Source organism: Octopus bimaculoides, chromosome 5 (assembly GCF_046866305.1).
Source record: "Octopus bimaculoides isolate indiv1 chromosome 5, ASM4686630v1, whole genome shotgun sequence".
NCBI lineage: Eukaryota > Metazoa > Mollusca > Cephalopoda > Octopoda > Octopodidae > Octopus > Octopus bimaculoides.
In genome coordinates, this window is record NC_142932.1 from 54,877,765 (window position 1) to 54,905,264 (window position 27,500).

At 33.6% G+C, this 27,500-nt stretch overlaps 1 protein-coding gene across 1 annotated transcript in view; it reads left to right on the top strand.

Annotated features, from left to right (window-relative positions):
* LOC106869260 (sex peptide receptor) overlaps nt 1-20,477 on the top strand; it is a 756,891-nt gene extending 736,414 nt beyond the window's left edge. Inside the window, exon 6 of the mRNA XM_052967780.2 lies at nt 18,578-20,477. Coding sequence (XP_052823740.1) covers nt 18,666-19,859 — 1,194 coding nt within the window. The 5' untranslated portion in view covers nt 18,578-18,665 and the 3' untranslated portion in view covers nt 19,860-20,477. The remainder of the gene's footprint in view (nt 1-18,577) is intronic.
* Nucleotides 20,478-27,500: the final 7,023 nt, after the last annotated feature.

Genomic DNA, 27,500 nt, shown 5'->3' on the forward strand with positions numbered 1-27,500 from the left:
TATTAATTGAGTACAACAAAAATTAACAGAAATACGTTTCGCTATTGCTATTGCTGCTTCAGGCGCCAGTCTTCAAAATGGTTTTTTTTTATTTTGTCTTTGTCATACTTTGTTTATTTCCACCAATATAATTTACGACGTTGTATAGTGTTAGTTGCCGAAAGAATAACGAAGAAATATGCTCAGTGCAAAGTTGATTTGTTCAATGATAACTGTTCAACAATAAACTAATAAGTTCCTAATTCAGTAATTCACTTTATTGAGAAGCTTTTCAAGTTGTGACAGTAACAGAAGTATTGAATATAAAATCCGCTGTGGTGGCAGTGGTTTCAAGATGTGGCCATATTAAGGATACAGTAGTTATAAACTACTGTACAATAGTAAAATTTTTGTAAACTGTGGTTGTAACATAGCAACAACTGTCCGTATGTCTGAATAAATTTACAAGGTGCAAACAGTAAAGAAATCAGCTCTATGTTAGTAACCAATATATCTTCTACCATCTAACAATAATATATCGGAGGTGTTTAGTAACGGTCCTTTCCGTTCTAAGATCAAATCTTGCCGTCGTCAAATTTGCCGTCAGAAAAATGTCATTCTTGCAGGACAACCATCTGCCCGCCCACAAATACGCAACAAATGAACTATGAAAGTTGATCGCAAGAGTGGAAATTCTTAACTACAGGACTCCAATTGTTCCATTGTTTTCACATGTTCGATATCCTTCCGCTAGATCACCAGGCACTTATAACAAGGAGTAATTACAATGCAACTAATAACATAAAGTATTATCGTGATTTCAATCTTCTTTACAAAAAACAATTGTGTTTGTGAACTCATGTGAGAAATGTTTATTGGTCACAGTGATCATATTCTCCAATGAGCATGCTTATTAGTGACTGGAAGTTTAAAGCAATGTAATTCTCATAAAAGATACCATACACTGTAGGGTTGAATAAATCTTACTGAGACAAGTGAAACAAACAAAAAATGGACTTTTTTTTATATAACAATTGGTCAGCACAAGTTGTTGATTACAAGTTTTCAACAGGTGAATCACATGTTCTGACAGTATTTTAGTAGGAATAACAAGTCTGCAACTTGATATTCTCTGCAATTCATAATATTGTTTGGAAAGCGTATGTGAAGCTATGTGTGTATCTTTTTGTATTTTGCCGTTGTATCTCATATTTTGTGCAGAGTGGCTGTATGGTAAGTAGCTTGCTTACCAACTACATGGTTCCGGGTTCAGTCCCACTGCGTGGCACCTTGGGCATGTGTCTTCTACTATAGCCTCGGGCCGACCAAAGCCTTGTGAGTGGATTTGGTAGACGGAAACTGAAAGAAGCCCGTCGTATATATGTATATGTATATATATATATGTGTTTGTGTGTCTGTGTTTGTCCTCCCCCCCCCAAAAAAAAAACATCGCTTGACAACCGATGCTGATGTGTTTACGTCCCCGTAACTTAGCAGTTTGGCAAAGAGGCCGATAGAATAAGTACTAGGGTTAGAAAGAATAAGTCCTGGGGTCGATTTGCCCGACTAAAGGCGGTGCTCCAGCATGACTGCAGTCAAATGACTGAAACAAGTAAAAGAGTAAAAGAGACGACTGTGATGTATCTTTTGAGAGTTGTATTTCAATACTGAATACTGAATTTCAGAATGTCAGCGTTGTTTTCATTTCACTTCGCAACAATTTCCGACGTGTTCATTATGAATAACATGTCGTCCAAAAAAACAACACGCTGTATACAAACTGTTTCTGATTCAGGATCATTTGTTTCTAATTGCAAAAAAATTGAACATTATAATCCGTGGCTACCCCTTTTATTTTTCCTATATCTAGAGAATAGTGGAAGTGTACTTCGCTCGTACAAATTACTTATAATATGTTACTGGTATAATAGGCGATACTATAAAATGTTTGTATTGATTCTACCGCTGAATAGCTGGTAGACAAAAATTTATATCTATCACATACTTTATCAGCTACTTTAAAAATTTCTTGGAACACTCTGCTGTACATTAGTTTATAATGTAGTTCTATTGCATATCAATCTAATCTGAATATTGTGTGTCTAAGAGGGTGTTTGATTGCTTACTTTTACAGTATTATAAATATATGTAGAGCAAAATCTGTCAAGGTTTTGAATCGGAGGCTGTCCTATTTTGCGGTGGAAGTGAAACATTAGTCTAGTAGAATTAATATTTATTTGAGTGACGATTATATGTGAGAATCCTTGCTAATTTGCTGTGTTCGCTGAATAAAGTGTCAATTTTTGCAGTCTATTTGTCTTTATCAATCCAACTACAGTTGTCAATGTACATTTTGTGAGGATATCATTATTTATTAAAATATACACAATATCTTTTAACTACGTGTTAAGTATTCTTGAAGTTAATTCTTGAAGTTTATGGTCTATGCTTATGCTCTTTTTTTTTTCTCTGGAGCTTTCTCGACACTGGCAAATTAGTTTCAATTCCACGTTTTATGGCTTTGGTCATATTTAAGTCGTAATGGAAGACAGTGTCAAGATTAAAGAACGTAATTTGAAATGCATGGGAAGATCTAATTCATCTTCTTACGTAGTTAGACTGATTTTTTTCCTTTGCAAAATTAGCTTTAGTTATATTGTTGTGCCAAATGTGTCGTAAAATACAAGTTTATATATTATAAAGAGAGCTGGATATATATGTTTTAAATGTATTTCTTGCTGATATGTCGATGCCTTTCTTTAAGTGTAGAATTTATGCTGCAATTTTCATGTAATCTAAGTTGATATCTGTATTTATCATTCAAACAAATTCTTCCGGAATTTTGTTTTACACCTTACATTATTTTATATTTGAATAAAACAAAGTTGAATCAAAGCCCAAATAAACAGCAAGGAAAAATATATTTGATAAAAGCCGTATATTCAGTAGATACAGGCACGCTCACTCACAAATATATACACTCAAGTAGATAGATAGATAGATACATACATACATACATACATACATACATACATACATACATACATACATATTTATTACAACTTAAAACTTTACAAGAAAAGGTAACAATAAGTTCGAAGCTGTGTCTGTTGGCCTTTATCAGAGTGTACTACATTACATAGTCTTTGGTCAGTTATATTTACTTTGTAAGTAGATTTATAGGAAGTGATAGTTAGGCGTGATGTATGTAGATTCGAGAAGTAGATGTATTGTAAAGCGGGAAGAAGAGGATAAGCCGAATGTTTGTTTGTGCGGGGTGTTGTTAATAGAACGTTATTGCGGAGATTCTATTTGTAGTGGGAGCTGTGTTGTTTAGAGTTCAGTCAAATGCTGAAATAACTGTGTAGAAAATTTATATAAAAACTTACAGCAACCCAGCCTTAAGTTTTTCTTTGCAAAAAACACAATTTTAAATTTTCTACATAGAAATCAAATAATATTATTAACAATCCAACCTCAGTTAAGCATATGCAGGGAAACCAACTAATTCATCCTTTTTGCGAACCCTGCAACACATCCAAAATCCATCAAATTTCTATGTAAAGAATTTCATGACATACATATGATACATTCAAACTGGTAACTCCTAAGTACGCAGTTATTTCCAATCTTATCTGAAAGTTAATATGTATATATACACACACAAGTTGTTTTTTTTTTCCATTATACGTGCAAATCGCACAAACTGAAATAATAGAGGAGCAGCCAATTTTCTCCATGATTTGTTTGCCATGACGGACATATTTCCCAATGGCTACTGTGAAGCCATATCGCTATTCAACAAAGTTAATAACATACCTATTATCATAGGTCTCTATAGACCTCCTCAAGCTACTCTACAATCTACAAAATCAAGACCTTTCTACATATATACAAATCCTGGAACATATTGATGATGAGCGATTTTAACCTCCCTGGCAAGCAAATAATCTGAAGTGAGATACGGCAACTACACCAGACAAAGTAGCAGCAGAATTACTATTTAATTTAATGGACATGAAATTAACAAACCATTCTAGCTCTATTCATAGCATTTCTGTTAAAAAAAAAACTCTTCTCTCTGACCATGATATGGTACTCGGTATCATTAGTTTCCGGCAGGCCAAAACTAAATCTGTGTTTCACGCTCGAATTCTCCTGGTCGAGAACATCAATTTTCACAATGCAGTCTTGGATATAATTAGAAAATATCTGCCACCTTCCTACTGGCCCTTCACACAAAGTTCCTTATCTTATACTGAAACAACATGGCAGCACTTTGAAAACATTGTCACTTATATGTACTCAAAACACACAAGCACTAATAGAAATAGACTTCCAAGAGAGAAAAATCACTCATCAAGACTTAATGAAATACTACCAATAACAACAACCTCATTCAAAAGCAATAAGATGGCTTGAACTGGAAAAATATCATCTGTAGATCAGCATGAAAACCTTCAACAACAATCAAAGAGCTGCAGAGGAAAACTAAAGAAGTAAATGGCACTAAAAAATAAATGGCATGTTTGATCTTGATGATATAGGTACCACCTAAAGAAACATTGAAACTTTATTCTCTCCAACACCACCGTGACCGCTGTATCATTTCCACAATATGGAGAATATACTACCAGCAGTATCCAAACGACCTTAATATCAGATTCAGAATTCATGTTAGCCGGGTTAAGTGCCTTTACACAATTCAGGCACAGAATACATATATTCACTGCAACACAATTTCTTTTCCTCAACAGGCCTTCTTTTATTTAACATAATCACAAAACAAATAAAAAAAAAGCATCCAACTTTAAAACGAAACCAGGACAGATGTCTTCAAGGGATACCAAATAAGCCAGATATACCTGGATATATCACAATCAACAATATCTCCCTACTTGAATGGGCCATGATACCACAAAACTCACATACAATGGCTTAACAGATCCTATTAGGTAGTGGTATTAAGTTAGTCATTGCTTGGGCCAATCTTCGGCCGAAACATATCTAAGTTATCTAAGTTACATATGTCACATTCATTGCTCAATTCAATCATGCAATGAGAATGTGTCATATACCTTTTCGCTGTTTTGCCGAATTTATTTGGCTGGAATCGAAAAGCAATGCAGAGTTGTTTCTCGATACTGCTTCTTTTTTTTACTTCTGCCAATGAATCCTTCTCTCCATAAATTTTTTGTGTGTAAAACTTTTGTGTACGTTTGAAGCAGCATACACATATAAAAGGACCTTGAATAATTTCTTTTCTTAAATATGTATGTAGTAATTTTGAACGAAACATTTGTACTCATATATGTTTCTTCAAATAAGAACTTACTCAATCTAACATATACTAATTATATATGTAAGGTAGTTCAGGGCGTAATAGATATAAACTTTCAAATGACAGGCGCAAATAATTTGAAATATTGTTCAAATCATTCAGTTGGTCATATATACGAACGGCTGTTGACAAAGTCAATAAGGAAGAGATGTGGTTAACTGCTTCTAAGGGTACAACTGCTTTAACTTGATTATAAACTGGCATATGTACATTTCACCACTGGAGCACATAGTTATCTTTGTAAATGTTAAAGCTATAAACTTGTTTCACAAGTCTGTAAGCAAACTTCTTAAACTGTGCAAATATATCTTATAATTCTTAACATGTAAGTATATAGTTGTTATATTCAAAACTCCACTGATGATCACTAAATCTTCCTTAGAAACCATCTTCATTCTTTAAGGGATTAATTCACAGAATATATAATATAATATATCTTTAGATAGCACAATCCTTTTGTCTCAGACTTAGTGGACTTGAATTAGATGCCCGACTCAATCACTTGCTCACAAACGAAGATAAACAAGGTGTATTCATGCGAATAGACAACCAGATGCGTCGGCTTAAACATTAAATCTATAAAAAATTTATAAACTTAATTTGTTGCTGTTTGTTTATATTGGTTTAATGCAACTGAACATTTATAATTTGATGAAAGGAATTCTTTCTTAATCATAGTGAATATTTGTTCAAAGTATATGCTGACATTCAGCTAATCATATGAGATACCATGAATGCAAATATTTCACACACTTTGAGCACATCATGTTATATATAAAGCTGCATTAGTCAGTTATCTTTGTGCAAGAGAAAGTGGCACTGCTTTCATTACAGAGTTGGCACTACTTCTACTTTTAAGTACTTTAACAATTTATAACAGGATACAACTTTTAAATACTACACACCTTTTCAGATTTTTGAATGTTTATAAGAGATGCTATTTCATTTATTTATTTTCAAAGTTATATTTCCAAGTTGGAAAATTAACAGAACTCTACTCCTGTTCACCTGATCTCGCATACCATCTACACCAATAAATCTCTTGTAAAAGATGTTATACATCACGATTTCTTATTTCCCCTACTAACATGAAAAGTCGATTGGAGCTGACAGTGGAAATAAACCATCGGATTCATTGTCAAACAGTATTTACTTTCGATGCTCTTAGTTTTGAGTTTCAGTCTTTGTTGTAAGTTCAATAAAATGTGTGGCGACTATATTTTACATAGCTGCATATATTCAGTCAAATATACTCAAGCCAAGCAATATTCCTCTTGCAACAAGCTATAATTATAAATGTGTTTTTACAGCCTCTGACAAAGTTGCAATTCCGCTAAAATACAGTATTTTCTATCTTTTAAGTTATTTTCAATTCACGGTGTTTTCATTTGCATCATTATATTTGTAGTTATAAAAATGTTTTATGCAGTTTAGATTTAGCACATTTACTCAGTTATATCTTAAATAAATACTATTTATTAGAAAAAGAAGTAGAGAACAGAGATTTAAACACGAAAATTAATAAAGTATATCCCAATGCAATCTTATAAATAAAATAAAATAAAATAAATAAAAGGCAAAAAGATAATCATATACAATAATGTGGTGATAACACAATAGATTTATATGGGAAAGAAAGAAAGAAAGAAAGAAAGAAAGAAAGAAAGAAAGAAAGAAAGAAAGAAAGAAAGAAGACTACAGAGATTCAAGGGATTAAGTGGCTGTAAAGCTGGCAACCCTTCGCAAAACTGTAATCATAGAATTCATTTTCCCATTTATCCCTTTCGTTTTCTACACTATTCGTCCGAAAATAATAACTCTTATAGACGTGCTGTGTTGAAAAACAATATAAATCGGATTTGGTCAAAAATCGTATATCGTAAAGCAGCTGCTGGTAAGAATGTTAGACAAACTTCTGCATCCTTGGACATTTTCAATAACATGTGCTCAAAACCGAGCATTTTCTTAGACGAAATTAGGCGCCACCTTCTTAGGAAAACAGTGAAAAAAATACAATTACTAGTGTTACTAATACGTGTATAATACTGTGTAAACTAATACTAGTACTGTGTCAAATTAGATAATATACTTCAGAAGCAGTATTAGGTTAAAATAGCACATCAGTAAATCATTTAAAATAACATATTAATATTATCTCATCCTGAGATCATATTTCATATGAATATGGTGTGTTTGAAAATACATGTATAACGTTAATGATTTAAATGTGACTTCCTAATCCACTTACTATATATATAGTAAGGCGTTGGCCCCACATGGCAGCAGTCTAATGACTAAAACAAGAGAATAGATAATATGTGTGTTAAAGAGAGAGAGAGGGAGAGAGAGAGAGGGAGAGAGAGAGAGGGAGAGAGAGAGAGGGAGAGAGAGAGAGGGAGAGAGAGAGGGAGAGAGAGAGAGGGAGAGAGAGAGAGGGAGAGAGAGAGAGGGAGAGAGAGAGAGGGAGAGAGAGAGAGAGGGAGAGAGAGAGAGAGAGGGAGAGAGAGAGAGAGAGGCACAAGTCCGGATAATGTTGTTTGTTGACGACCTGCTGTCGCCCTTTTCTACAAGTCTCTCTTCTCCACGCCACCGATGTTGTCCAAGGGACAAGCCGATACAACTTGGCACCAATGACGTCGCAACTCATTTCTACAGCTGAGTAAACTGGAGTAACATGAAATAAGGTGTCTTGATGAAGAAGATATCACACAGCGCAGCCTGGGAATCGAACTCACAATCATACGACGTTCTAGCTACTGAGCCATATATATATATACGATTCCAGAATTAAAGAATGTAGCTATGGCTATAAAAGTACCGGGACTGGTGATATAAAAAGACAACAACGCATATCAATTCGGCATTTAGTCTTATTCGAAGTAGTCCCCTTCTGAATCCACTCACTTTATCCGGTACTGTTTCCATTGATGTGAGTTTTCTTGAACTCATTTTTGGGGTAGCGAGCAGCTGCCAAATTGCGTTCTCTTGGATTTCCTCGACGTCTTGAAACTTTCTTCCTTTTAGTGGAATTTGATTTTTGGATATAGCAAAAAGTTACAAGGGGTGACATCAGGGGAGTATGGTGGCTTTCGGACCTGGAGAATATTATGCTTTGCCAAAAACTGTTACACAAGCTGCGCTGAATGGGCAGATGTGTGGGTATGGTGGAGTTTCCACTCACCAGACGCATGCAATTCTGTCCTTTTCTGACGAACAGATCACACGAATACTGAGACACGTGACGGTAATATACTCTTTTTTACTGTCTCACTAGGTGGAGCATACAAATAATGAAGAATAATCTTGCTGTCGAAGAAAACTATCAACAGTGCTCTCACATTGCTCCGACGACTTATTCGTGCTTTCTTTCCTCTGAGAGAATTTGGAATCTTCCATTGCAAAGACTTCGCCTTATTTTCGGAGTCATAGCCACGATTGGTCACCGTTTTGACCGTTTTCAAAAATTGTTCGTTTTCCTTCACACAATCACTGAGATCCTGCGCAGCTGGGAACCCGTTCTTTTTTGGACACCTAAAAGCAATTTTAGCACAAACTTGGCACGCACATGTATCAGTAAGAATGGACCCCACTAAACCGTAATTAATGTTCACATCCTCTGACAACTCACGCGCGGTGACTCGGCAGACTTTTTGAAGAGCAGCACGTACATCTACAATATTTTCATCAGTTCTACATGTTGTGGATCTCCCAGAATGTGCATTATTGTTGGCATTTTGTCAGCTGTCTTAGAAATGGTTGAACCACTCATACATTCGTATCCGGTTCATAAACTTTTCATATACATTCCGCATCTGTGCGTACATCTCTGCGCCGACATCTAGCTTTGGGCAAAATTTGATGCTGCTTATCTGCTTAGTATTTTCCAGCATGGTCACTGATAGAACTTATGTGCTGTGGGGAAAAGAGCACACACTAGACATTTTATTTCTGACCTGACAAAATTTGTAAATAACAGAAGTGCGTGAGACCGTTTTAACTTACTGAACTTGCATGACAGAATTCAGGGTTAATCTGAGCTAAGAGGTTTCAGTTTCCATAGTTTAGCTCCAGGCCATGTCAAACTCGATAGCATCACCTATGTATGTATGTATGTATGTATGTATGTATGAGTGTGTGCGTGTGAGTATATATATATGTGTGTGTGTGTTTGCATGGATGGATGGACGGATGGATGGATGGATATATGATATAATATATATTATATCCTTGGCATTCCAATTACATACCTTGAATTCTTATAAACCTTTGTACCTTTGTTTCATTCCACGCTTGACTAATGTCATGCTAAAATATGTTAATGAAAAGCAAAAGTTGAAAATAGCAATTCGTTACGAACCATCTATCTATAGAATTCTCTCTTCGTTATTTCCAAATTTCACCACACCCTACTTAAACATCGCACCCAGTTTTACCTTCTCTATCTTCCTCATCTCTTTTTCTTCTTTCTACGTCTTTCTGCTTCTCTTTTTTCTCTTCGTACTTTTCTGCTTCTCTAACTACTTCCCATCTTATTTCATTCTCTTCCTCATAATACTACCGCTACTACTACTACTACTACTACTGCTGCTGCTGCTGTTGCTGCTGCTGCTGCTGCAACTGCTACTACCACCACCACCGCCACTACTACTACTACTACTACTACTACTACTACTACTACTACTACTACTACTACTCAAAGTTTGCTTACTAGAAACTACCAGACTAACATTCTTCAAAACGCTTATGACCCTAAATGTAGATTCTCCGACACATTTGACGAAACAATTGACCAACCCGTCTTGGGATGTCCTTGCTGACACCAAACAAATCAAAAAATGAGTAGGACTGTATTTACATTGGAAAATATGGAAACATTATAAAATCAGCACTCCTTACTTGTATGATCATCATCCTGAGCCAGTCGTTGAAGATAAAAATGTCACTTTTCTCGGGGATTTTCCAGTCAAGACCACCTATGGATGTATATATGTATATACGTATGAGTGTGTGCGTGTGAGTATATATACATATGTATGTTTGCCTGTATGGATGGATAGATGGATGGGTAGATGGATGGATGAGGCTCAGGACTCAAAGCAGAGACTGAAGAATTTTTAATTGCATCACAAGGTCAAAACCTTCCCACCAGAAATCACCAAGAGCATGTAATGAAAAGAAATACAAGTAACTTCAGAATATGTGGTGATGGAGAAGAAAGAATAAAACATATTGACCCTGGCTACCCAATCCTAGCTAAGAAGGAATATATTCCCGGGCACGACAGTATTGAAAACTATATACACTGGAAACTATGCCAACACTATGGAATAACAACAGAAAAAGATGTTATAGGCACATCCCAGAAAAGGTCACAGAAAATGAGAAAGCAACCATACTCTGGAATATGCCACTACACACAGAGAAATTAAGGCCAATAGGCCAGACAGAGTTGTAAGAGATCACCAAGAAAAAAAAGCTTTCTAATCGCAATATCAATACCAGCAGATGCCAATTTTTCTCTAACAGAAACGGAGAAACTTTCAAAATACAATGATCTGGAAATAGAGGTAACTCGAATATGGAGCCTAAAATCAGAAACATACCTGTTATAGTAGGTGCATTAGGTATGATAAAAAAAATACATTCACACAAATACATAACAAAAACACCAGGACTACTAGGCACGGCACACATCCTATATAAACACTTACAATTCAGTGAAAATAAGAGCACCACAACAAACCACCGCACATATCCAAGGCACACAGAGCTTCACTCGGTAGTGCAGTGCAAGCACGTGAGCAAAATAAGACTACTGAATAATAATAATAATGATAATCCTTTCTGCGATAGACATAAGGTCTGAAACTTTGGTGGGAGTAGGATAAGCGATTGCATCGATCCCACTACTCACCTGGTACTTAATTTATGGAACCCGATAATGATAATAATAATGATGATGATGATAACAATAATAATAATAATAATAATAATAATTATAATAATAATAATAATGATGATGATGATAACAATAATAATAATAATAATAATAACAATAATACCTACTATTCTCATTTCTTTTCTCGTGGCATTCATCTAAACCATTTTGTTAGCCACAACTTTAAACAATGGCTTGGCTTTATACATGTAAACCAATAAAACATCTGCTGAGAATTTTTTATACTTCTCAACTGAAGTTTTGATTATTTCAAAAACTACTTCTTTGAAGACCTCGCCAACAGTTTACTTACCATATTTCAACTACAATTTGAACTTACCTTAACCCTAACTCTAACCCTAACCATGCATATAACAATTTACTAAGACTACAAGATTACAGTTTGTGTAAGATGATCTATAGCAAAACTTTAAGCTCTTTGCCTAACTTTTCCTAACTAAAATATATTCATACTCACAAAAAATTACTAAAAATATATAATTACATCACCAGGAGGCAACTTCAGAATACATGTGTAATATCCCTTACCGCTATATGACGCAGTCGACATATTTACTAGTATCTTCATTATGTCTCTTTTCTTATCAGTACCAGCAACATAAATTTTAATATATAACGTGATATAGAGAAATGTGCGTCAAATAGAAGCTAGAATGCCTCTGCAATAGCTTTTTAATATAAGTGCAAAATTTCCATGTTTACATTGCTGATAATATGTAGAAGTTTTCTTCTACCGATGAATCTTAAGTTTATTCTATTTAGCATACGTTGAGTTACATGCTTGAAGTTTTCTGACTTGTGGATTACTGTATTCAGTTGTCTTAAGCAGTTTCATAGCAGATGCAGCCTGGAGGATTTTTACTCTGTTTCTTTTATAGTCTTTCAATTGACTATTATTGCATAAGCTTCAAGTTAAGTTTTAGGAGTATGGATGTTTTAATGTCAAATGTACAGCTTATGGCTCACAACATTGTGATCAATATTGAACAAAGGCATTATGCATGGAATGACCCGACCCGGGACGAGAATAATGTGATGTCTTCTGCACTTTTTCTGTGAGTGCGGTCTGACAACCCTGGCTCCAGTTTCGAAGGAAAACATGCAGTATCTCAACTACATTTGAGATCATTGAGAGCAGTATGCTGAAGATGCACTTCTGATCAAATATATAGCGCATTAACTGTAATATATTTTTAACTAGGGCATACATCATGCATATAATATTTAAGGATAAAATTAAGTTTCATTATATTATAAAGCAAACTTCGATTGAAATTCTTTAAAAAAATTACCATAATGGATAATAGATAAAATAGGTGCATTGTGAGAATTTTTTGAATTTTTTCCTATTTATTATTTATGTTGTATCACAGAAAATCGGCTTCTTTCCCTTTCTGATGTGAGAATTGTTAACCAGTCATTTATTATCCTTCCAATGCTAAATATATTCGGCGGAAGATTTTTTTACCAAATCCAAATTTATGATGTACCTTTAGCTTTTGACTATATTGCTTTATTCATCAATTTAATATATCCCAAATCTATTGCTTCGCAATACTCTAGAAGGGATTTATCGAAATAGTTTGTGCAAACATAGCGTTCAAATAAGAACTTATGTATTAGATATCTGTCAATTGATGTATTCTAAATGTTCTTCACACATGCTTATCCACTGTGATTTATGAAATTCTCAATCCATAACATTTAAGATTTATAAAGCGGGGTTCTCTAAAACGTCCATTTTTACTAACCCACATTCAGTTACATCTTTTCTTGAAACTTATCCACTTTAAAAATAAGGTGCAAATTTTCTTATCTTACTTTTGTCATACGTGAGAAATTATGGTTCATATCTTGCATTTCATTCTAGATCTTAAATCTATTAAAAATCTGCCGAAGCAAACTGCAGTCAGATCCGTTCTTATTCTACTAGTAAACATCTTGTTTTGGGTATTTAGCATCACATAATTTACGTGCTCTTCTTTTTTCTTGTTTAATATGGTGGTTTAATATTGAAAGAGATTTGACTGCAGTTTCTAACAGAATTACAAACTACGGAGATGAACTTGCGTTATGTCTTCCTGTGTTCATCCTCTCACTAGCTTTTGATGTCTTTGAAAACTTGATTGCTATTACTGATAGAACGCCAATCGATAGGTACATATGCACGCATAAATATTCACGCATAGAGCTATTCATTCGTATATATAAGTGTGTCATATGTTGGATGTCGTAATAATCGCAGAGCAATGTGAGATGAAGAGTGTTATTCAAGAATACAACGCGCCGCCCTGTCTGAGAACCGAACCACGATCTAGCAATTTTGAGTACGTTCACACTCTCATATATTATATATATATATATATATACATACATAATTAAGGGGATCAGCAACAGTTGCTTCACCACATACCGAAGTTCAGAAATAGCAGCTAAAATGCTGAGACTCCAACAGATAGCATTACTTGTAACTCACAAAGGCAAAACAAGAAGAAAAAACAACGAAAACTAACCAGTCGAAGTTAATCATAGACGCGTTTCTGGCTTAGGAGCGATAAACACTCCATTTCCTCATCAGTATGATATTCCAGTTGCAAATTCGACGATGCTAGCAATTGTGCATGCATGACCGAGTGAACATCATGCATCGGCACAACTTGAAAACACCTCCGAACCTACATAGGCCAGCCAGTCCATTATCCCTCCATTATCCCATATATATATATATATATGCACACACAGAATGGACAGAAATAATAGGTTATATAGATTTATTCATTTATTCATTGGCTTTGAGTTGTTTCAGATATATCTTTGGGTGCATTCATCATTCAATTTTATCAATTGATCGATTAAAAATATAGAGAACGACCCACACAGTGATATCTTCATCAGAACCATAATAACTCAACTGCCAAAAAGGATAAAAAGAAAAGAAAGATGGAATTTGTTCGGTGGTATTTATACAGAACTAGGTCGCTTGTTTCTAGCCATCAAACTTAAGCTATAGTTCTCTCTTACCACGGGTGAAAGGTATTGATATCCAGTAAAGAAATTAGCTATCCCACAACCTCGTTATAGTCAATACCAGGCTTTTGGCATTTACTACTATATTTTTGGAAATTATGTCAGCCCGAGTATTTGCAAATATAATGACCAAGAGTGCCCATTGTTTTAAGCATCAAGTATCAACATCAATCTAATTAATTACCAAGAATCTATATAATTAAAAATATTTAACAGAAGTGGAACTAATAATCAGATATTATAAGTATATATGAGCTACAACAGGTACAGAAGCAATTAGACTAAGACTACATGTAATCCAAAATTAGGATTAAGTATCTTTGGTACAGCTGCAATAGGAAGTCTAAGATATGATTCTTAAATAGAGTGGTAGAGTAAATTACATAAGTGCTTAGTGAAGAAGATAAACCCAATACAAAATCGGATAAAACGAAGCAAAGCAAATGCAACAAAAAGAATTAAAAAATAAAACTAAAAAGGGAAAATTAGGGGAATGGATGTGATAATAAAAAATGAAAATAAAAACGATATTTTTTATCATCAAATAAACAATGAGAAGGAAGACCGAAAAGAATTCTATAATACAAGCAATCGAGAAAATTAACAATTACCATTTCAACGAAAAACGTATGATCTCTAAAATTTTGGGCTTGGAAAATATGCAGGTGTTTTCATGTCCTTTTGTTCTCATGATTAATTATTGAGGGAATAATCTAAAAGTCTTGTTATAAAAATTGCTTACATGTTACCGCTAATTCCTGCCTCTTATCCAGGATGTTATACTCTTAACATTACTCTTCTAGGTAAAGTACAGTTAGTTTTCCGTACGTCGTAAGGAGGAGCACTGCTCAATGTTAGACACTTAATACTACACTTAGTTTATTTTTAAGCTTCCAAATTAGCTTGCTTAATGAGGTCGATCTTTCTTTACTCTTATGTGTAAATGATGACACGTAGTTGTGATATCGAGATTTTAAAATTGTTGTACAATAGCCTATGTAATGGTAAACTGTGTTATCCATCATACTCGGGTATATATAAACCGAGTTCTTAAGATATTCTTCATCTAATGGACATTTATTAGGGTCGATACAGTAACAACTGTTGTTGTTGCTGCTGTTGTTGCTGATCTCGCTGTTGCTCTTGCTGTTAAGGCGGTGACCTAGCAAAATCGTTAATGCGCTAGGAAAAATTCTTAGCGGCATTTCGTCCGTCCTTACGTTCTGAGATCAAATTCCACCGAGGTCGACTTTGCTTTTAATCCTTTCGAGGTCGATAAAATAAGTACCAATTGATCACTGAGGTCGACGTAATCGATTTATCTCCGACACTGAAATTGCTGGCATTGTGCCAAAATTTTAAATCATTATTATTGTTGTTGTTGTTTTTATTGTTGCTACTGCTATTGTTGTTGTTGTTATTGTTACTAATACTACTACTATTATTACTACTATCATTATTACTGTTACTACTATTATTATTGCTGTTGTTGTTGCTACTACTACTAAAATTATACCTGTTTCTATTATGCTTATTGTTATTCATATCATCCTCATTGTTATTATTATTAATAATAAGGCACGCTGGACGAAATGCTTAGCGGTATTTCGCTCGTCGCTACGTTCTGAGTTCAAATTCCGCCGAGATCGAGTTTGCCTTTCATCCTTTCGGGGATCGATTAAATAAGTACCAGTTGCGCACTGGGGTTGACGGAATCGCCTTAATCTCTTCCCCCAAATTTCAGGCCTTGTGCCTACAATAGAAAGGATTATTATCATTATTAATTCCACCACTACTTTCATTACCACTGATGTTGTTGTTGTCCTTTTCCCCATTATTGTTCTTTTTATTAGCATGTTTATCATGCTTCTACACTTTTTCTTACTACTTAAGCCTATTGTATCGTTAAGTATGAACTCTTTAAATCTACGGATGTTCTGAGAAGCTATGACTTGCGCCAAGTTCCTAAGTGTTGAATATGTAATCTTAACTGAATGCTTACTAAACAACTTCCCGTATCGGCTTGATGGCGGGAAACGCTTCTCAAAGGCCGTGAAGAATTTTCTCGCGATATTAGTGTGAATTTGAGCATATACCAGACTACTTGTTCTTATCTATCTCTCCTTTCTTTAGAGTTACTGCATTTACTGCTACTTACAACATACTATTTCGGTGTAGGCTAGTCTTCCCGCATGACGAGCAAATCTATTTTGATGATTATGGCTATCTCTGTCATCATTCTTCTTATCTTCCTCCAGTTGCTATTTATTAACATTAGACCTATTCTTTGGGGTGCGGTTAGAATTATCAATAGATTTACTCGAACTAGTGTTACTGCGCGAACTGCTATGTTTATTTTCATTCCGCTTATCTAACTCTCTATTAGTTGAGGGTGTCTGTGTCCGCTGACCCAAACATACTACTCGTGTTATGATTAAATTTCCAATTACATTCTGTACATCTATTCCTGGAATATTTCCTTCTATTATTGGGAAAATCACCAGAATCATAATACGTCCAAATTTTAACATTACTCTCCTTGATAAATGGATCTTTGGGATGCATTTGTCCACTGAAACCTGTTTCCGCTCGGATTAGGTTGCAATATTTCTCATGTTGTTTAAAGAGTTTTTCTTTAGTTTAAAGTTTAGACATTTTAATTGACGTCTCCTTGACCATATATTTTATGATACATTCGCATTAACCCGACTGAATACCTGTAAAGCAACCAGTAAGTTGTAAGTCACGCCCATTTATGAACTTAAACTGAGTATTGTCAGAAAACTTACTGAAGAATCATTAGGTTATCAGCTCAAAACAGCGTAAATAAAGACATTTGTTATAAAATCTCAGTGATTATTGTAGCTATTTCCACTTAGAACGTTTAAATCGTAGATTAAATTATTTTAGTATCTTCTTAGTGTTTCATTACCTTACAAAATTAGCCAATGTCAAGCGAGCGTTTGCAAAAACAAAAAAACCATTGCTTCAGTAGGTCAGAGAGGGAGAACTATATTAATGTATGCTGATGATTTCATTCGGTTGTTGAGTAAGTTATTTTTATATTTGCCATTCACCCAGATTCTATGCATCTGCTTACCTAAACTGGTTATATGTATAGCAACAATATCACAGTGATATGTGAGCTGTATTTAAATTCGTACCGTACTTACAGCTGTTAGCATCTGAACTAAACTAACAGGATTTCTGACTCTGAAGAGAAAACCTTGGATTCGAAACGATATGAATCTGAACTTGCCAAAGAATTTTTCTAGGATAATATAATATAATATTTCTTTTAATTTAGAATTCTACAATGAAAACTAATTAAACGAAATCTCGAAGTAGAGTATTTAAAAATAATTTTAACTGTTTTCACGTTTTTGTATGCATGAGTGTGTAGAGGGGGAATGATAAAAATTGTAAGAAAATATGTTGAAAGACAGACATACAGATTGCAAGATATAGGAAGAAGTATGAATACAATCATATATACACATTAAGTTACATGTGCATATATATGTAAAGTCATGTGAGTGCATGTGCATGTTCTTAGATATATATATATATGTAATAAGAATAATGAAAAGAAAGTTCTGGGTACAGTATTATATATTTGAAAAAATGAGTAGAGATGGCATTTTTGGAGATAACCTTTATTTTAATAATAATGTTTACAGTGAATGATACTGGTATGAGTTTCAAGCTTCAAATAGCAGTTTTGAAACTGAAAAAGAAAAGAATGCTTTATTTTTGTTTGAAAACTGCTATTTGAAGCTTCAAACTCAACCAGAGTCACTCATTATAAACATTACTATTAAAATTAAAATTAAAATTGTCCAAAAACAGCCATCTCTACTCATTTTAAAAATATATGTTTGTGTGTGTGTCTATTTGCATATAGGTAGAGAACAGATAGATAGAAACACAAAGATGCTGATTTTCTCTGTGTAAGAGAAAGTTCGTCTACAGTGTATGTATTTGTATGTGAGTGTGTACGTATGCGTGTGTGTGCGCGCGCGCTTAGATGAGCAGATGTATTCAAAAAGATTATTCAGTCAGACTCTGAGGGCAATCAAATGAGAAATCTAGTGCCATAAATATTGCTTCGGGATAATTCATGATCTATTGTTAATTTCAACTGAAATCATCTTAGAGACTAAAGTTTTTGACTTGAATGTAATTTCACTTTTCAAACTTGATTGATTAGACATAACTAAAACACTGTTGCTTTAAAAACCATAATTATTGTTCTTCATTTCTTTTTGCAGAATATAATTCGACTTGAAATTCTGGAAAAGATACAAAATCGAAAAGATGTGCAATACAAACCAAAAGAAATAAATAAATTTAACGGCAATGTCTGTAACAAGTGATTACCTGATGAAAGAGGAGATGACAAATACAGATTCCAGTACAGACTGGGAAACAACTTCTCCGTCTATACTGAGAAACACTTATCCTTTTATAATTAAAAGAGAATCAATTGATGAAATTGCTGTACCTATCCTCGGTTATATAGCTCCGCCTGTCGCTGTCATCACAATTATTACAAACTCCCTAGTAGTGATCGTTCTCATGAAAAGAAACATGAAATCCCCTACAAACTGTGTGCTTATTGGTATGGCGTTATCTGACATGTTTACTGGAGTTATACCTATGCCCTTGTATCTTTATTTCTACGCAGCAGGCTATTATCAAGATTATGTACCAAACTGGTGTTGCAGAATCTACCACGTATTTACACTATATATACCCACTATATTCCACACAGCTTCAATCTGGTTAACCCTCACTCTGGCAATACAGCGTTACATATATATCTGCCATTCGTTCCGTGCACGTACTTGGTGTACTATAAATAACGTTATCAAGGGAACTGTTGCTATATACTTCATTGCCATTCTTTTCCACCTTACAAGATTTTTTGAATATGACTTTGAATCAGTTGAGCTGATGTCGTTGCTTCATAGAAACCAAACGGTTATTGGTTGCTATATTCTTCGGTCACAGTGGCTTGTCAATTGGATAGATTTATACTATAATGTATATTTCTGGTTTCGCGTGATATTCGTTCATTTAATACCGTGCACAGCGTTAGTTGTGCTCAACGGTATGCTTATACATGCCATGACACTTGCAAAGAGGCGGAGGAAATTATTGATTAAACAAAACAAACGAAACGAATCCAAAAAGATTAAAGATACAAATTGTACAACTCTGATGTTAGTTGCAGTTGTCTTTTTATTTTTGCTGGTTGAGGTTCCCCTGGGTATTTTAATGATAATTACTATCCTGCAGAACACGTTAAAAATCAGCATTTTTCCGGACAACGTTATCTTTGTGACCAGTTCCATAATAAACATGATGATCATGTTATCGTACCCATTAAACTTCTTTATATATTGTGCCATGAGCAAACAGTTTCGAAACACATTCAAACGCATGTTTTGCGGCGGCCCATTACCGATTGATCGAGAAAGTTCCCAATACATGACATTGCCAACTGAAAACGGCAGAACAATCGTTACTACAGATGAAACAAAGCTTTGAAACAATTTTATATTCTGCGGACTATTTCTATTTGAAAGGATAAGCCAAGATGCAAAATGTAGAGCTGTTAACCTGCAAGACTACAGTAGAACCAACATAGAAGATAGAATACATTCAAAAATAATATCGGACATAAGTTGTAAAAGTTTAAACACCTGAAGATATATATTAATGCATAAAATATATTGACTATATATGCGTGTGTGTGTGTGTGTGTGTGTGTATGTGTGTGTGTGTGTGTGAGTGCTTGTGTATGTATATGTGTATGTGTAAATAAGTCCAAGCGTATGCACATGTATAAATGCGTGTTGCTTCTGTTGGACACTTTCAAATATTAAATGTCAACACACATAACATATACACCACAGTGCACACTCGTTTTTAGAAGTGTTAAAGTGTCGTTGTTGCTTTTTTTATATATGGCTGAATGGTCACTTTTATGCCCATGTAATGATGTGGATGTAACGGTCACACACGATTGTTATTCCTTTGTTTAAAAACGCTAACTGTATAATATATTATAAGTAGAGACAACTAGGTAACATATCTACTTCATAAATATACACACGTATAGACATGCATACAGATACGTATATATAAGTAAATATATATAAATGTATATACGTATATATATATGTATATATATATGTATGTTTATATATATGTATTTATATGTGCATATATATATATATATATATATATATATATATATACATATATATATATATATATATATATACATAATTGAGTATTTATATATATATATATATATATATATATATATATATATATATATATATACGTACATACATATATACAAACATATTCACTTATATATACAAGTATACATGTACACACAACACACATTCACACACACATGTATACATCTATCCAATTATATGGAATATATATTTACACATATAAACATGTGTATGTCTGTATGCATATATATATTTTATACACACACATATGTTAATGTATATATATATATATATATATATATATATATGTATATATGTATGTATATATATATATATATATATATATATATATATATATATATATATATATGTATATATGTATGTATATATATATATATATATATATATATATATATATATATATATATATATATATATATATATATATATATGCATATATATATATATATATATATATATATATATATATATATATATATATATATATATATATATATATATATATATATATATACATTCAATTTTATATGTACATAGAAATAATTCTATTTTACCAATATGTTTTTTGAATGTGAACTTGTTTGGGAATATATTGTTAGTGCATGTGCATTTTCTGTTTAGATTCGGTAGAATATCAATTTTTGTTGAGTACACTTATCATTCAGTTCTTCTATCATCGATCATATTAAGTAAAAAATTTCAAATATGTGTGTGTGCATGCTGAAACATGTTTGTGTATGTGTGCGCGGTTGTATGTGTGTGTGTATGAGTGCGCGCGCATATATGTGCGTGTGCATTTTTGTGTGTCTGAGTATGTGCCTATGCATTCGTGTGTGCGAGTGTGTGTTCGTGCGTGCGTAGTGTGTGTGTGTGTGTTTGTGTATGCATGTGTGTGAGCTGAGTGAAAGGGAGACAGAACGAGAGTAGATGAGAAGGTTAGAGTAGTATTTCGCTGTTTGCAGTTTTTCTTCGCGAAACGTGAATTTAGAACACGCCTGTATAATCTGGTTAACAAGTGCAATGCAGAAATATTTCTAAGCCATCTTCCTTGTATGTATTTGACAGGCAGTGAAAAACATTGATTTCCCATATGACACTGGATGGAAAATTTTGAGTAACTTACACCCATTAAAATTAATTTTATCAGGAAATTTTCGAGTAGATAAGTGGATATATTTTACAACTGTCTTTGTCCTTTGAACATATTTATAAAATTAATAAACAAGTTATTTTTGGCATTATGTTATATCATTGGCATCTGTGTATATATCTACACTACCAATCAAATTTGAGTAAAGTATTACACTTAATATTCAAGGTGTTATAAATTATATAAGACGTCATTCTACCATCTTGCGTTTGTTTAAGCCTTTAATATTTTGTCATATATAAGTGGAAATTTAAGATTCCCTGATGAATTCAATAGCGTGTAGAATGGTGATTTATGGAACTGGAATATTGATAAGTGGTTTAATGATGTATATGGAGGTGATATAGTGTACTGATTGACATCTATTGATATTAATAAAACAATTAGCAACGTAGACTGTACATGGACGTTTGCAACTTCCATAATGTCAATTGAAATTATAAACTATAACAAGTTAACGTGAAATCTTTTCTTACCTCGGTACTTGTAATCCCTAGTAAGCACATTGTACTTTGAAGTGAGATCTTGCCACTTCAGAATGATATTGATGATTTCAAAATGAGATTTTTGTTGCTCCAAAGTGAGAATTGTAAAAGTGAGATTAGTGGTTTAAAACCAACACTGAAATTTTAATAGAAATCTCGTCAACAATGTGAACTTGCCTGCTTAATTAGAAATTTTCATCAGACAAGCAACGAGGCAAGAAGCTCATCATATGGTTGTAATACCTTCCGGGTTTTTTTTCTTTTTTTCTGAAGGGTAAGTATGTCAATTAATGGTACAATTTTTTGAGAATATTACATCGGTTTGTAACTTTTGTAGCATCTGCAGGGCTGTTCAGGGCTTCTACAAAAATATATTATAGGGAAAGTTCTGGCTTTCATAGGCCTTTTTTTTTTAATACACGCGCAGTGATCGACTACAGGATTAAGCACAGGCGAATGCATTGGTATACAGCATTTTAAACAGTGATTGTAAATTTTAAATAATCCAGGGGCGAATGTTATGACAAAGAAACACTGTTTAGAGACTAACTAGTTTTAAGTCATTTTGAGCTTTATTTAACTGATATGTGCTTACTTTAAAATTGCTATGCTCGCATTGCTGTCATGCGCTCACATAGAATTACTTATACTGTAGCAGTTGTATTCATTGTGTCAGTTTACTCTAGTTTATGATAACGGTGCCGTTTATAATTTGCTTTAACAATTAGGTTATTTGAATAAATACGTAGCTGCACTGACTGGTATTTTATAATGTAACGTGGACATTTACGTGGGTAATTTGCAGTTTGATTTGTTTTCTGATATTGCTGGATTTTTGTTTGAGCCTTACCAAAGTAGTATATCACGTTGTGCTACGATAAGCTTTATTAAATAAAATTTAATTTGTTTTTATTTACTATTGTTGTTCAATCATACAAAAACGAAATATTGTCCTTGTATAAATTACACTAACAATGCCACATTCAAAATTCGATACTGCCTAACAGCTGCTATGAAAGAAGACGGAATACATCCTCAAAAGCAAGTAAAAGATATTAGAAAAATTGAACACAACCTGTTCAGCAGCCGTACATTATTTATGTCTTTGAATTAAACAATAGCATTACTGTTTTACATAGGGTCTACATTAAACTTGTTAACCAGAAAGGTATCAAAGATTTCCAGGAGTACACCTGTATAAATATAAGCATACCTATACAGACTCCTGTATAAATACATAGACATCTACATATATATATATATATATATATATATATATATATATATATATATATATCATATATGTGTATGTATATATATATGTATGTATATATATATATATATATATATATATATATATATATATATATATATATACATATGTATGTATGTATGTATGTATGTATGTATGTATGTATGTATAAACATACACATATACATTATGTACATTATATATATAAACATATATATACATGTATACACACACATACATACATACATATATATATATATACATATATATATATATATATATATATATATATATATATATATATATATATATATATATATATATATATATATATATATATATATATATATATATATACATATACATATGTATATAACGGAAGGAGAGAGAAGGAGGGGTAGAAAAGTAAATGGATATATATTTACTTTTCTGTTTTGAAAACAGACACATCATCAGAATACTCATTTATGTCTTTTCATTTGCACGTTTGCACACAGCCATATTAAGATACCAAAAGTCTGAAGTTTGTTTTCACACATAAAAAAACTGTATTTTGATATATATATATATTTTTTTTTTGATTATCAGAATAATGTTTCTGAACGAAAATGAAAATCATATATGAAAGAAATGTTTTAAATAATTTAAGGTTACTATATATATATATATATATATATATATATATATATATATATCATTGGAATTGCCAGTTATTCTTATAGTTTCCGTTTGTATTGATTATTATGGAGGAAACTAAAATGTCCGTATACAGTATTTGTATTATTATCCTCTGTATGTAACTATGATACATAAATGCAGAAACAAATAAATATATCTAATAATAGAATTAAAAGGCTTCAATGCAACAGATATGACGTTTCAAAGCCGAGTTAAAACGTTGCAGTTTAGATTGGTTTTTAACGCTATTTCCTTGAAGGCATTAATATACTTGGGAAAATGTAAAGCTTACGTCATATTTTTAAAACGCTTTTAGTGAATCAGACAATTGGGCTTGTCCGAATTAAACAAGACCACCCCATTATATATATCTGTGTGTGTGTGTGTGTGTGTGTGTGTGTGTGTGTGTGTGTGTGTGTGTGTGTGTGTGTGTGTGTGTGTGTGTGTGTGTGTGTATGTGTGTGTGTGCGTGTGTGTGTGTGCGTGTGTGTGTGTGTGTGTGTTTGTGTGTGTGTGTGTGTGTGTGTATTAATATATTATATATATATGCATGTATATGCATATATATCTGTGTGTGTATACGTATATATATATGTGAGTGTGTGTGAAAGAGAGAGAGAGGAAGAGAGAGAGAGAGTGTGTGTGTGTGTGTGATTTTTTGCCTTGAAACTAGTTTGAAATACAAGCAGAATTATGTTTAATCGATCTTGTGTATATGAATGAATATATACATTTATATATATGTATGTGTGTGTGCATGAGTGCGTCTCTAGATAAAATTCTTCACTCTATAGCTTTTCGAAGATTCACATTCTTTTTTGGTGTTTAGGCTCTCTGACAACAATGCATTGCACACGAGTGAAGTGAAACTGCAGAACTATATATGGAATCATCGAGTTTACACAAAAGCTTAACTTCATATAGTGTTTCCTTTTGTTTCTGAAGGTAATCATGTTTTTGTATACAAATGAATTGTGTGTGCATATGTGTGTGTTGATATATATATATATATATGTCTGTGTGTGTGTGTGTGTGTGTGTGTACAGTACGTACGTATATATATTTATACCTGTTGAAACAACAGAAAGTGTGCAGTGAAGGTGCCGTAATTTCTGGAGTATGCAACTTTTCGGACAGTGTTCTTCTTCAAGTTTAAAGATGACTTGGGAAAAATAAAAGATAGCTTTCTATCCTCTGAGAAGCTGTATAAAAGGCAATAATTGAGGCAAGGAAAAGGAAAGACAACTGAAACAAGAGGAAGACGGGTGAGGGTGAAAAAAATCGAAATGTGAGGAGAGCTGAGAAATAAGATTGAGATCACTGAACTCAATGAAGGTGCAGAAGTAGAAGGTAAAGCTGTTTCGTCGAGTATGCCGATCTATCATATATGTAGATGCATCATATTGAAAAATTGTAGAACGGAAGGACACATTTTGTTAAGTGAGTGGCGACAGGTTGGCCTGTCATATGCAGTAGTGTATATCGCGTGTGCTCCCGAACGCAAACAGCAAGTAACGGCCTATTTCCTTACTGTATGTATATCTGTGCATACATAAGTGAAATATAGCAGAAAGTTTGAAGATACGAATGACAAATCACGCTATATGCGCATCAAAAACATGAAAAAGAAGGAAAGAAGACCAGTTTTGTACTTTATGCCAAAAAAAAAACTTGGTTTGAAGGGATGGAGTATGTCACGGACAGTGCAGCAGCAATAGATGAACACTGAGAGATTAATAAATAAATTCTATAAATAAATGTGCACCGAAGATGAAAAATGAAAGATGGTTCTCTTTTGACATACAGAATAAGGAAAAGAAACTGGCTATGACGAGGCAAAGGAAGCAACACGAGAAGGACACTGAAAAATATCATTTGTTGAAAAATGTTAAGAACCAAGCCATCACAACAACGAATAACGAAGGAATCTGAACAGAGGCAAAGATAGGATGAACACGTCCATAAACAGCTGAACAATACCACCCCACATACAAACCAGATATCTTACCAGCGGCCTCCGAACTAAATTTAAACGTCGGACAGTACACGGAGGACCGGTTCCGAAAAGACATAAAGATGCTGAAAGAAGTAAAAGCAACGGGATCATATAGGATCATTCCAAATCCCAGAGAACGGATAGCGACATTACCACCGATTTGCTAGGATCCTACTATAGAAGATATGAAAGGAAGGAAAAGTACCTGCAGAACGAAAACAAAAATATCCAGTAAAACTAATCATCTTTTTTTTTTAGTCAAAAGCTGGTGTGTTATGTTTCACTCAGTATACAGTAAGGAGCTCTCAAGGATCTTCTTAGAGAGACTAACACACGCTGTAGTTCACATGTTATGTGCAAACCAAGAAGCTTTAGCACAAAATTCCTGCATCAACAAGAAATTTACACATAGATCCCCGAGCACTTGTAAGAATGCTAACTCTCTCACATTCTCAATTTCATCAGCTTCAGAATAACATTCTGCAAGATTTGATGGTAAAGTCATTTGAGATCTACATCGCCACAAAGGGATCCGCAACACGTTAATTCATATCTTTCAGCGGCCATTCAATGACATCGTCCAAATGCGATACGCAAGGGAAGATTATCGAAAGCTTTTAAAAGTAAAGACTGCTCTAAAATAGAGCATCTGTTATCGCCGATGATCTTGGTCAAGATTGAATGGATGATACTTCAAAGTAAACATGCCGTAAGAGTGGGCATACGATAAGCAGATGAACAGATGTTACTGTACCTAGACTTTGTGGAGCCATTTGCCTCATATTCCAGAGTGTTCAAGACATGCAGAATAAATACAGGCTAGCAAGGAGACCAATGAAAACCGGAGGGAGATCTAGCATTGAAGAAACACAAATTACAAAAATTCAAAACGATCACCCTGCCTCTCTCAAAGTCGAAAATCACATGTTGAACAAAGTGAAATGCCTTATTATCGAGGAAGCGTATTGTTATCGCCTCATGGTACAGAGAAGGATGCCGAAACACGACTTAGTAAAACGATACAAATACAAAGGCTCCGTTTAAATGCATTGAATTGGAGATTTTTTAATAGCAACGTCAAATCCGTCCTGCAATATGGTACTGGGGCATGATTAACACGCGCAAATATTTTGTTAGCTGAGAAGAACCACAGAAACATCCTTATCATTAGATATCCAACAATTTTGACGAACAAAGGTCTCCAGATCAAACTGAGACTACAACCTGTTAAGAAAAGCGACACATAAACTGAGATGAGTAGAACGAAAGTAATTGTTAAGTCTTACCTTGAACTAGAACATAGAGAAAGAATAGAGAGGACGACCGATGATCGTCCGGTGCAGATAGATTGAACATGA